This window comes from Ambystoma mexicanum, chromosome 5q (assembly GCF_040938575.1).
Source record: "Ambystoma mexicanum isolate Mex_15411 chromosome 5q, UKY_AmexF1_1, whole genome shotgun sequence".
Taxonomy (NCBI): domain Eukaryota; kingdom Metazoa; phylum Chordata; class Amphibia; order Caudata; family Ambystomatidae; genus Ambystoma; species Ambystoma mexicanum.
Window position 1 is genome coordinate 410,637,113 of NC_090933.1, and position 13,880 is coordinate 410,650,992.

At 44.5% G+C, this 13,880-nt stretch overlaps 1 protein-coding gene across 3 annotated transcripts in view; it reads left to right on the plus strand.

Moving 5' to 3' along the window:
* Positions 1-13,880, plus strand: part of RBBP8 (RB binding protein 8, endonuclease) — a 2,310,314-nt gene that overhangs the window by 1,484,350 nt on the left and 812,084 nt on the right. For all 3 annotated transcript variants that reach the window (XM_069620894.1, XM_069620893.1, XM_069620895.1), the window contains exon 12: positions 116-245. In XM_069620894.1, coding sequence (XP_069476995.1) covers positions 116-245 — 130 coding nt within the window. The remainder of the gene's footprint in view (positions 1-115; positions 246-13,880) is intronic.

Genomic DNA, 13,880 nt, shown 5'->3' on the forward strand with positions numbered 1-13,880 from the left:
ATGATGGATAGAGGTAGAGCGATGGATGGATGGATGGATGGGTCAGGGATGGTTGGATGGATGTGGCATACATCGATGAATGAAAGATTAAAGGGTTTTACTTTCTGATTGATAGGTCAGTGCCTTACGTGGACTCGCAAGAAAAAAAAACAGGACCGAAATGAAGGTATTTGAACCAGCCTCTGTGCTTCAGCTAAATCCTTGTATGTCAAATCCACAAAGCAAGCCACTGGAAATTGAGCACGGTAAGTGACTACAAAAAGCAGCATTCCAAATCGTGTGTTAATTGCAAATCAATTTTATTTAACATTTTCCTACATGCTATATGACAAAGTCCCATGCCTGACATTTGGGGTAGATGGCGCGGTGGTCTTGGTGGCCGCGTGCTCTTGTCTGCAACTCTGTGCTGGGACTGGGGTTGGTGTAGGTGATTCCTTGTGCTACCCCACCATGTACCAGGCAATTTGAAAGCTATTTTCATTTGGAGGAATGGTGTGTACCGCTTTCCCTTGTAGAGGAACGCCAAGCATGCCCAGTGCAGACAGCGGAACTCAGATATCTGTGGAGTTATTACAAAACCCCAGCCTAAAGTCTTCTCCCATGTGGCCAGGGGAAGGCAGCCGCTACCTGATCCTAATCCTGGGGGTGGTATCAGGAGGGAGGATCACATGGGAGGAGGCGGCTGTCGGGGAGGTGGTGACTCCTTTGGGAGGGACGCAGTATTCATCTTCCTCTGAGGATGAGTCCTCTGTTTCCTAAATACCTAATGGCATGTTGCCAAGTCCCTCCCATATAACTACTCAAAGAACATGTTATGAGAAATAATCTAAACAAAATAAGGTTTATATTTTGGGAGTTGAGAAGTTAAATCTAATTGCCATAATTCTGCCTTGGGTAGAAATCCTCACTTCAATGTTAAATTACAAACCCTTTCTACAACCTCCCCTTAATCTAACAACTCTCAATTCACAAAGCAGTAAAAACTATTTAACTGTAAAATGAACAAACTAATTTTGCTACTATACAATCCAATATGGACTTCAGTACCCATAATGCCCATGGTAGTGGGACGAGAAAGAAGGGCTTTGGTCTAGTTGTTACAGGCCAAGGCACCTGAGCGGGATATTTAAACTCAGGAATGAGTAACACCTGAGACAAGTTGGAGACGTGGAAGGAGTATTTGAAGCAAAGGCCACCTGAGATGCTAGAACTGCCAAAGAAGGAAGAGAAGGAAGAATGTCGGCTGATGCCGTCTCTAGGAGTGAAGGTGAGGAGCATTGCAGAGGATGCGTATCGGGAAGCAGCATTTGGAGAAGAAGCACAACTGATGGGGAGATGCGCTCCTAACTCGGCGTATTGCGTTTCGGTGTGTGCGACAAGCTGCGGAAGATCATCGGAGCGGTCAGAGCTACAGGAAAGAGCCTTGAAATCCACCAAAGTTACGTGGGAGCTGGAGAGCGCACAGGCTGTATGCAGGAGGCCCACCGCAGCAGCCGACTGCGAAAAGGAGACACCAAAGAAGACCAGTGAGTTGGATTGCGGCTAACCCTATCCCCGGGGTGCTTTGAATAGGAAAACTTAACGAAATATAATTCTGAATACCGAACAAGTAAAGAAACATTAAAGAGGTTGTAAGGGCGTAATTATCCTTTCGTGGGATATCAATTGGCGGAAACCTATAACTTGCATTGCCAACAGCCAAGTGGCTGTGAAGAAACTATAAAGCGGCAACAAGGGATTAACTCCCCTTATGTGGAATACCATTTGGGGGAAATATATAACCCGCATTGCCAACAGCGGGTGCCTGTTAAGAAACCATACAGAGGTGACAAGGACGCAACTCTCCTTGTATGGGACACCAAACACAGGAAATTCGTAACCCACATTGCCAACATGCAAAAAGCTGCCAAGAAGTAGATTAGAAGCAATCTGAGACAATTCTTCTATCTTGAGTTTCCAGTTTGGGGAAAACAGGAACCCACATTGCCAAGAGTCAAGAGACTATAAGAAGAGGCAGCCATTGTTCAGTCCTCCTCAAGGGAAATACTGATATGGGGAATCTTGGAACAAATATTGCCACTAAGAGTGATTGTAGTTATAGGAGTTTTCTTCCTGGCATTCGAGTTGGAAAGGGACCATAGTAGTTAGACCTGGCAGGCGAGTATACCAGGAAAAAAGAAGATGATTTGAAGAAGTGTGTTTGTCGTAAAAAGGTGTGGTGGGAAGATCTTATGAACTCCATCATCCTTTCAGCAAACTGTTGCCTCATCACAAGTATTTGTTGTGCTATCCTGACAAGTGTTTCATTTAAAGAATGTGATATACTAATAATGGTTTGGCATTCTGAAGAGAACAATTATTTTGGTTCATGAACTTGTGTTTTGGTAGTGAGACATTTGCCTTACTAAAAAGGATACTCTGGAAACCAACAGTTGTTTTGCATTTGTGAACAAACATTTGTGATGGAGACAAAGTGGAAGGACGTAGTAGATTAAAAATACTATTTATGCTACATTGAACAGAACTTTGTTGATCCGAACTTTGCTCAAGGTATTCCTGAAGTGATCCAGTGAAGGGAGTCCAACCCTGGTCACAAGGAGTACTTTTCAAAACCTTTATGTTTGAATTGGTATATTGCTTTGTTGAATTGAAAACAGCCAAATATTCTTTGTATAATTTTGTTGCCTGTGTTAGTGTGAGGGTGACATATGTGGGAGTTTGAGGTTCAGGGCTCACCTGTGAAGTCTTCTTTGAGGATTTCTTTGATCCAAGGACTCAGAAGGCAAACAGGAAGATGAATGAAAAGGAAGGAGCAGAACCAAGGACCAGGAAACAGCAGAACCCAGGAGGAAGGACAAGGAGCCAGAAGGAGGGAAGGCTGAGGAGCGCTGAGCAAGGAAAACACTGACCGTAGGCAAGGCAGTGAAACCAAATGTTAAGACGCGAGGTTCGATGAGTCTCCGGCTGCAATGACGCTCCGGAGCCGTGTATGCTGGCAAAACTAGACTGTGTCCCATGAATCGGGAACGCTCGCGGCAGCCATGTTGGTAGGAAAAATGAAATGGCCATAGCGAGTGAAGAGGGAACCCTCCATGTCTTCCAAAAGGGTCGCGCCCTGAAGGATATGACATCTTGCCCCCTCCGAAGACCTAGACCACCAGGTTCACCAGGATGAAGGCGGTGAAAACGGCAGACATGTATATTGGAGATGGGTTCCCAAGAGCGTTCGCTGGGTGAATATCCTTTTCAATCAGCCAGGTATTCTAAGCGGCCTCTCCTATATCTTGAATCACAGATTCTAGACACCTCGTATTCCAGTTGGTGACCCTCAGTGTTGACGGTCGGAGGAACCACAGCTTTTCTTGTGGACGGATGAAAAGGCTTGAGTAGACGCGTATGAAACACCGGGTGGATGCACTTCCAAGTAACTGGTAGCTTGAGACGAAATGCCACAGGATTGATCATCTTCGTCACAGAAAAGGGACCATAAAAGCGTGGTGACAACTTATTAGGTTGGAGGTGCCGGGGCAGGTTTAGGAGGATAACCAAACCTTATCACCTATAGCATGCAGGACAGAGGGGCATTGCTTACGGTCCGCATACTTCTTTGTGGATTCCCTTGCTTTCAATAGGTGTTCTTTGACCTTCTTAATGGTGGTTTGGAGGTCGTTAAGCCCGATGTCCATGGAGGGTTCAGGACTAAATCCTGCAGCATCAATGGGCAGAATAGAAGGATGAAAGCCAAAGTTGCAGAAGAAGGGACTGATGTTCAAGGAGGAATGATCCGAGTTGTTATAGGCAAATTCAGCTACCGGAAGCAGAGGTGCCCAGTCGTCCTGCACTTGAGATGAGAAACAACGGAAGTACTATTCTAGGGTTTAGTTAACCCGTTCCGTTATCCCATTGCTCTGGGGATGGTAACCAGAGGACAAGGCTCTCTGCACTCCGAGTAGTCGGCAAAGGTGAGACCAAAAATGAGAGATGTATTAAGATCCTCAGTCTGACAGTATGGTAGATGGTAATCCATGAAGAGACGGAATATTTCAGAGTGGAAAATATAGTAGCCATCTCACTAGCAGTGGGTAGTTTAGAAAGCGGAGTGCAGTTGAGCCATATGTGTATAGAGATCAATGGTGACCATCAGGGTGGTACATCCTTTAGAAGGTGGCAACTCCACGATGAAATAAGTGGCGATACCTTGCCAGGGTAGAGAGGGAAGTTTGGGTTGTAACAGTAACCCAGATGGCTGTCGGTTGTTGTATTTACTCTGGGCACAGATAGAACAGGACTGCACGTAAGACTGTACATCTGCTGTCATCCTTGGTCACCAAAAGTATCTTTTAAGGTTTCGTAGGGTGACCTTAATTCCTCGATGCCCAGAGAAGGTGGTGTCATGACAGAGGTTTATCACGGACTCTCTTAAGTTTTTAGAGGGTAAATACAAGGTGGTCCCTTTGAAGAGTTTCCCTTCTTTTACAGTTAAACCAAAAGGGTTGTCATGTGGATGGTTTAGCCATTCTTCACAGGATTAGTCTCTTGTAGTACTCTTTCAAGGAAATCATTAACATGACTGACTGAAAATGGAGCCTGGGAACATCCTGGGTAGCAGCAAGACGATATTTCTGACATTATCAGGATGTTCCAAAAGGGCGTCTGCTAGCACATTGAGGGTTCCAGGAATATAGGAGATCCGGAACTGGTACTGGGCAAAGAAATAAGCCCATCGAGCTTGTCTGCTGTTTCTGCATTCCATTGATTGCAATACTTGGAGGTTCGGATGGTCTGTTCTGACTTGTACTGGAAACACTGCACCTAATAAAAGGTGGCGCCATTCCTTAAAGGCTTGACGATTGGCCAATAGTTCCTTCTCCAGGACAGAATAATGTGTCTCGCTGTCAGAGAAGGTCCTGGATAGGTAAGCAATGGGATGTTCACAGCCGTTTTCCTGTTCTTGTTTGAGCACCGCTCCGATTGCAAAATCAGAGGCATCGGTTTCCATAAGGAAGGGTTTGCAAACATCTGGTTGACAAAGTATAGGACCTTCCGAGAATCTTTTCTTTAACAGATTGAAGGCTGAATCTTGAGCAAGCGACCAGACAAAAGAGATATCCTTTTTGGGGTAAGGCAATGATGGGTCAAACAATGGTGGAGAAATTGGGAGTTAATTTCCTGTAGAAATTCGCTAGTCCAAGCAAGGACTGGATTTCCCGTACTGAAGTGGGTATTGGCCAGGCCATTACAGCAGACACCTAATTGGGATCCATGGAAACACCCTCAGGGCTTAACACGAATCCAAGGTAACGGATGGTAGATAAGTGGAACTGACATTTTTCAGGTTTGGCCAATAAATGATTTTCACGAAGTCGAGTCAAAACCTTGGTTGCATGTTCCTGTTGTAATCTGAGATGGGATGGGATGGGATCTGGGAGGAGCGTGACTGAGTGAAAAGTGGATGACCGTGGGAGAAGGTGTCAGTGGAGGAAAGAATAGTAATGTGGAGAGGGTGGAGTAGTAGTGTAGAGAGCAGAGAGTAGTAATGTGGTGTGGGCAGAGTAGTAGTGTGGTGTGGAGAGAGTAGTACTCGAGAGGTGACGGTTGTAATGAGGAGAGGGAAGAGTTGAGGTGGGGAAAGGGGAAGAGTCGTAGTTTGGTGAGGGGAGAGTAGTAGTGAGGAAATGGGAGAGTAGTAGTGTGGCGCAAGAGAGTAGAAAGTAGGGAGTGGAGGAGAATAGGAGTAAGGAAGACTGCTTCGGAGTGACAGAGATGAAGAGCGAGAGGAAAAGAAGAGATTAGAAGGAAGGGAGAGGAAGGTTAGAACATCAGGATGAAGAGTAAAATAATGTACAAGGAAAGGACCAAGTGAGACGAGGGTATTTGAAAGGAACCTCTTTTGTCTAACCGTTTATTTCGGGACCTAGGTTAAGATTCACTTTATTGTTCCCAGAGGTGGATGGAGAGAAAGGTTGTTTGCCCTTAGGCCATTACAATTTGCCAGTCAGTTATTAGACACTAGGGATTACCGCTGTCTAGTGGCCATCGTGGGATTTAGGGACTCCTGGGTTGGGGAGGGGTCTACCCAGAGAAGAAGAAGAAGAAGAAATAATTCAATACAAACCTTCAACTGTCTTGGAGAGTTGGTGTTTTGTTGAGGCCATCTGTGACAATGTAAAAACTGTAAGGGGCAACTTGTTTTCTTAACATTCAAATACCCACAATTCCTACCCTCCCCCCTTCCCAAGATGAATTATTCCAAGATTTTTGTTGGAAGAACATGCTTAACTTTGCTAAGAAACAGCAATCATCAGTGCCAGTATCTCTTTGAAGTCCTCTTCCTAGTTTGGAACAGTGACATTTAACTGGCTCCCTTTCATGGCTAACCACACTTTTAACAGATGCGGGAACATCCGCTCCACCAACAGTAAAAAAATTTTTAAAAACTCAGGCTTTTGTGGGAGGAAGGCAGGCAGGTTATATTTTGGGTGTGCGGCTGGAGGGTGCTTTCTGGCACCAGGTGAAAGCATTGATGAGACGGCCGGGAATCACCAAATCACTATGAAGACTTGTCACTGTCTTTTTACCAACAAACGGGCAAGATTACCAAGCAAGAAATAGAAAATGAGGTAGGAGCCTGCATTGGGCAGTCAGGCTTCAGTCAAACACGCTCCTGAAAAGGTCCTTGAAATGGAAGTCGGCAGCAAAGCACCCTTCTTAAGGCACATGTTTCCGCTACTGGGAAAGTTGAGGGGACATTGCTCAAGAGCAAATATGGTACCCAAAAAACAAAACTGGTGAAGTATTGTTTGCGGCAATGTGGTTTTGTAAACCATACCCATCTTTCTTCAACAGGTTCATCATGAAGGTATCACTAAGGATGCCTATGTCACAAGCATACAAACCTTGACCGATTGGTATTATTTCTGTGTACAAAAACATACATTTGAGTGAGGCAGATTGTCCAGTGAATATTGGCAGGCATGATCGGTTGAGCTGCCACTAATTGTGAATAAGATGACAAAGCACATGAGCTTGAACTTTGAAAACTATGCACTATTCACTGCAGCAATGGTTATGCCCCGAGTGATCTCCCATTCCTTTATGCTTTGCTGTCAAACGGAGATACGCTGGCAAAATACATGAAGGCACACTTATTTTGTTTTAGTAGGCAAAGACTTAAAGGATTAGAAAATGTTTTCCGTTCCAGAATATGAATGTGGTTGCCTAACCTTGGGGACCAGGGACCCAAGGCCACCCCCAAGCTACTGAATGCTGGACCCAGAGGAGGTATATGGGCAATTTCCCCAAACTACTGTCACTAGGTTCCCACACTAATTCAGGGGTAAGTAAACAGAGGATGTGCACACCCACAAACACCAAAGACTACCATGGTTGGGGTGTCAGATACAAACGTCTCAAGGATTCCTCTAATCCCAGTATTGGTATTCCAGCGAGCCATTCCAACTCCCAAACCAGGCCCAAGCACCCAGCAAAGGAATGCATGCCTTTCACTTTATGGAACAAAGTTGCACATTCTGAATCTACCAGCGAATACAGCCATACATTTCTTTTTTTCACAGTGCTGCTGATGGACACATCTTGGAGAATAAGTCTCAAGAGTGGGGGTTCGGTGGACTCCGTCGTGCTTGGCACACAAGCAGAATTAAATTAAATCTATGCACGTCAAGAATAAAATAAACACTGGTCTCCTCCTGCTGGTGGTTACAAGGTTGCTATATTCCTCTAATGAAATCATTAGAACAAACCGCTGCCCAGACTTAGCAAATGTTTTGAGGACTTTTGATCTAGATGCTGAGGAACTAGAGGGCCCAGTTAAAATCGGGCAATGTCAGCAGGATCCCAAAGGGGAGGGAGGCCTCACACATGTCCAGGTCTCGTTTAAGTCCAAGATAGAGGCAAGCCTTTGTATAAGAACAACAGAAAACCGTGTCCACGGTGTCATTAACTCTATAGGCAATCTGTCGAATTTGAACAACGTACCTCGAACGAATGCTGCTTCCACTTAATACCCGAAAAGGGACCTGCGAAAGGGTGCGCATGAGAGGTAGGAATCTGCTTTACTTGTTAGACACAATAACAATGAAGATATGTACCCTAATGAAAGATTAGATTCACTAATTTAGAACCTCTTTATATTCTTTTTTGACCACACAGAATTTACAGAATGAATTGGAAGACTTGTACAGAACATGAACATTTGCTAAATTGTTTTGCTCCTGAAGAATGGATTGATAGTCCCGAAACGTGTTGAGATCATTTTTTTTTATTTATTAATTACCTTTTGCTTGAATGGATTTATTTTTCATTCATTGCATCAAAAGACTGAATTGGACAATATGTACTGAATATTGTTGAACGGCTTCAGGTTATGAGATTGTTTGTTTTTGGTTTGCTGATTTAAGAAATATATGGTTTTTTGAAAATCTATCCTTTGTTTTTGGTAACATGATAGAAATCTAACTGAGAAAATAACTCAATGTTAACTCTGACATGAACTACTCTTTAAGATATTTAGAAATGGGGACTTTCCTCACTAAGACTTGTTGATCCTAATAGTGTGGATATTCAACTTATACATACTATTAACTAATTACTGTTTGTCAATTGATAATACCCTAGAGTGTGCAGGGGACGCGAGTGCTCCACAGCCCGTGGACACCGTTTTCTCTTGTTCTTTTGGAATTACAACCCAGTGTCAGGGTAGTATTACACTCCCCTGCACCCCACTACCATTGCTAATCCCAGGAAGACATACTTTCATTTATTGGTGTGCAGCAGTGTAATCTTTGTTTTTTTCCCTAAGCCTTTGTATAACCTCAGGACAACCCCTTTCAACCCAGTTGACCACAGGCTGTTGGCCCAGTCCCTGACCAGCTCAGTTCACAATACAGAAGATCAAATATGTCTCTGAACAACACCCAAAACGAGGGGATCCCAAACAATAAAACACAGCTTTCTGGGAAAGAAAAAAAGAATATGTTGTGTTGTGTTTGAGATGAAGTTGGAGGGCAGTGTTTGGAGAAGAATGGCGAGTAAGAGGTCTATATGAAAGGAGAGGTGGGAGGAGTGTTTTAGAAGTTGGGGAGAGAAAGTTATATTGGAAGAGGATAAGAGTTACTATCTAGTTAGAGTTAAACTGGGGTGGTTGGAGAGGGAGAATTGCCATCTGGCGAGATAAACTGACCTTAAATGGGTACTAACATACCTGACGAGCAAGGGAAACAAAACCTCTTGGGTAATGTGGGCAGAGCTACAAGGCTTAACTCTCAAATAGGGTTAGAAGGCTGATATAAAGGTACAATCAGTCCACTCACTTATCTCCTAGAAAATACACCACACCGATTAAGTGAAAATGATATACTTTTTTTATGTTGCACATAGAGCACTCTTATAAAGTAAAATGATTAGCACAGTATTAAAAAATACATAGTACATAATAATAAAAAAAAGAAAACCGTTTAGAATACTTCTCACCCAACTATTTTTAAGGGAAGCCAAACATCTCTTAAAGGTAAGTAACATGGGCAGAGCAACAAGGATTAACTGAGAAAAAGAAAAAAATCATATAAGCACACCTAGTTTAGGATAAGGTACACATCTTACGATGATAGTGTTTATCAGGGTATAGGTGCAAGGGAGAATAAACAATCCTCGCACAAAGATTGTGACTAATCAAAAGCAAACTAAATTATCCTATAGTAGAGGATACTCCCATCCCCTGCAAACCAACAAAGGAGAAGTAGCCAAATCTTTGAGATACGTAGATATTACTTATATATTCAAAGCTAATGAAATTGTGAAAAACACATACATTCATAAATTCAATTTAACATTATTTATGTACAGAAGACTTTGCATTCAGCGGATGAGGGAAGTCATGACCAGCTTAGCTTGGCGTGCTCCTGTTGATGTCCCCCATAATGCGCTGTCCCCCATACTGCCATTTTGTATGTCATTGTGAATCCCTTCCCTTATAATATGTTTGTACTCATTGGCTTTGCAACAGGAACACACCGAGTTAAGCTGTTCATGACTTCCCACATCCACTGAATTTCAAGCGTTTTGTTGCGTTAAATCTGCACAACTTAACTGCATCTTAACTAAGGTTTTCCAGTGATTACAAGGGTTTTGTTATACCATCGTTTTTTACTGGCCACTAGCAATGGCCTTTGGCCATGTCCATTGTACATGTTCCCCCAATATGTTTCTTTTAGACCCACTAGGTGGCCATTGTTAGGGAGAATTCTCTCTTTAGGCAGAATTTCCTAACCTAGTGAGTCCCCCAGCAGCTTTGCCGGATTTCTGGAGTTTTTTTTCTCCTGCCAAGAGTGAGACTCTTTTTCTCCCACTCTTGGACATGATTTATGGTGTTCCTTTGACTGTTAATGTGTTTTATGGGCTATGGGGTCCTTTACTCCATAGGGTCTCATGTGTTGTTTTTACTATGTGTGTTACACAGCCCCCTCCGTGCAGTGACCACAGGGGTGTCATAGTGACACCTCATCATAGACTCCATACCCTGGGACTGACTACTGTCTCCCAGGGCATGTAAAGTCACCATTGGCTTTACTAGTCCCAAATTATTAACAGAAACCGGTACAAACCATCATATTGTGGACGTACTGGTCGGGGCAATTCGATTGCCCCGGGGTCTGTTAGTCGAGGGGGCACGTCTCCATCCCCCCTGATCAAGTTTTGGCTGGTGGCAGTGGATACTACTTTTTATATTCGACCGCAAATATATTCCTATGGGATTTTCCCATTGTTCGAGGCTACCAACTTTAATCATTTAATTCTCATAGCCTCGAACATACCGCCGGTTTATTTAATTAATATTAATTTACCGGTTGGTATTTTTTGCCAGGACTCGATTCTAAAATGGCGTTTGTGTTCTCTTCTGTGACTCCAACCCAAGTTGAGCCCTTTGTTCCACTTTTTGGCGGGCATCTCCACAGAAGCTTCCAAAAGTGGTGCCACTCTGTCTGGGTACCACAGGGGGTGTGGGAGGGGGTTTAGGCACCCTGGACTGAGTTACCTTGGTAACTCAAGTCGCACTCTTGTGTGATTGGCCCAAGTGGTGAGCCGGCCGGCTCACCACTTAGCATGTTTGAGTGACAGCTAGGCTGAGTGAATGGGGGTGTGCTGCATAAAAGCAGGGCTTTGGGGACTGGAACTTCAGAAGTCGCCACAGGACCTAAGAATCTGACGAGGGAGAAGCTGAGATGACCTACCACGATGACACCACCAGTGGAGCCCTGCGGAACCGACTCACCACTTCCCGATGACAGAGAAGATCTCCCGGCTGGAGAGGCTTCTTCCCCTGACTGGTGGGCACAACCAGTTTACCTTCTTTTCCTCGCATCCCAGGACGTCTTGTGGTCGAATTGCCCGTGCCAAGCACCCCGGCAACCGGATAGCCACTTACCCCGCGGCTGGTTTCTTCCCTGGCAGTGCAATGGACTCCTGTCTTCCTCCCCGACGAGATCCTCTCTTCCCCCGGACGAAGCACCAACTTGCATCCGCTGCCAGGAACAACTGCCCCCGCTGGAGTAGTCTCACCACTTTAAGGTACCGTGTCCGCCAGGCCTCCCTTTCTAAAGATTGCCTCAAGGTAATAATAATCCCTTAACCTTCTGGACTTGGCTGGCCGCCTTGACCATCTAACTGGTCCCTTTCTTTGGTCCAACTCTTTTCTGAACCCTTTTCAAGACTTTTGTGCACTGCAACCGTGTGACCTTGGACACATTTCGTTCTGATCCTCTTAAAGCGGATCCGGCCTTCTGAACTCTAACTTCACGGTTTTACTTTGCCTTCCTCTCTTGTTGTGGTCTTGTGAAAGTGTTGGGATCTGTTTCAAATTATACTCTGCTTTTCTCTCCCTTTTTAAAACGAATTATTAGAGTGCCATCTGCGTTAAGCGCTCACCGTTGTCTGAAAATAAGTGGGGCTTTACTTATCTTTTAGTGACTGTGTTTTTTAACTGCTTAACATTAGTGCCTGTGTGTTTTACTAGATGTGGTTTTAAATAAATAATTATATCTCTTTTACACCAAGCTCTGGTCAGTGTTTACTTGTTCTACTGTGCTCTTTTGACCTATTGTGAATACTCTGTATAGTGCCTAACTCTTCTTGAGGGAAGTCTGACTGCTCAGCCACAGTTACCAAGTGAATCTGTGTGGTACAGACTGCTACCAAGTGGGTTTACTGCCAGACACCTGTAGTCTTAAATCTTTTGCAGTGGTCCCAGAGGGAACTGCACAGGTTTCTGCCTAACAGCCATAGCCTTTGGATGTGGCCATTATATATGTCTTTTGGGCCCACTAGCCAGGGCCGTTGGCTGTGCCCATTGTATATTTTAAAACACTACTGGGCCCCTAGCCATGGCCTTTGGCCGTGTACACAGTACGTGTTCCACCAATATGTTTCTTTTGGACTCACTAGGTGGCAACAGTCTTTGGCCATGGCCACTATACATGATATGATATGGCATTTATAACGCGCCTATACACAAGTGTTTCAAGACATGGCCACTATACATGTCTTCTGAGCCCACTAGCCAGGGCCCGGCCCTTGCCAGTGTGCACGGCCTTTGGCCATGCCCACTGTATATTTTAAAACACTACCGGGCCACTAGCCATGGACATTGTGGCCACGGCCTTCGGCTGTATCCACTGTACATGTTCCCCCAATGTATTTCATTTGGACAGCTTAGGTGGCTACTGCCTTTGGCTGCGGCCACTATACATGTCTTTCATGCCCACTGAATATTTTAAAAAACAACCTTTCTTTCTTACTCGCTAGCTATGGCCTTCGCCCATGACCATTGGCCCTGGCCTTCGGCTCTTTACATATTACCGCAATAGCTTTCTTCAAGACCCAGAAGCCATGGCCACTATACATATTGCTCCAATAGGTTTCTTAAATGGGCCCACTAGCCATGGCCATCGGCCGTGGCCACATCACTAGGTTTCTTTTGGGCACACTAACCAAGGCCTTTGACCACAGCCGAAGTCCACTTTCCATATTGCATCCCTTGACATGTTGCCCAAATAGGTTTTGTTGGGCCAACTAACCACGGCCTTTGGCCGTGTCCACTTTACATATTGCACCATTTGGTTCCTTAAAGTAACCCAGTAGCCACATCCTTCAGCCATACCCTTAAACCGCACCTCACTGTTACTGTAAAATTCCACTTTGTTTTGTATTAATCCAATTTCTTTTTAAGTCTTTTGAAAAAAACATATTCCCCCATACCCATGGTTATATTAGCAATGCACCACAATTAACCCGTTATCCATGCCCGTGAATAAGCACAGTTATTTTCGTGTGACACACTTTCATTCCCAATCCCGTTTTCTACTATAACCGCTTTTTCCCCCAGTATAACCCCGGTTATGCAAAAATGTTTTACCTCTGAACTTGGTCTCCACCCCTCAATTCCCCAATTACTCATGGTGTCCTCTTATCATCCCCCCATCTCTAGCCTGATACCTCTTACAGGTCGGCCTATTTTTTTGAAAAGGGAAGCTCCGTCCTCCTTCTCCTCCGACATGGTCCGGCGCGGTGTTAGGGCGTTATTTTGAAGGATTTGGATCTTTTAAATAGTAGATTTGTTGGCACCTATGTATAGTGCGTTGCAATAGTCGAGCCTGGATAGGATCAAGGCTCTTGCCAAAGTAATGCAATTGTCGTCAGAGAGGAAGGGTTTGCCAGGTCTAATCAGCTTACATGTGTAGGCTGTGGCAGAGGCCATAGCGTTGACTTGTTTGGCTAGGGAGAGAGTGGAGTCAAGGTAGAAACCAAGTGTTTTTACCTCCTTAGCCACCTTGATAAGATTACCATCAATGATGAAGGATGAGTAATCC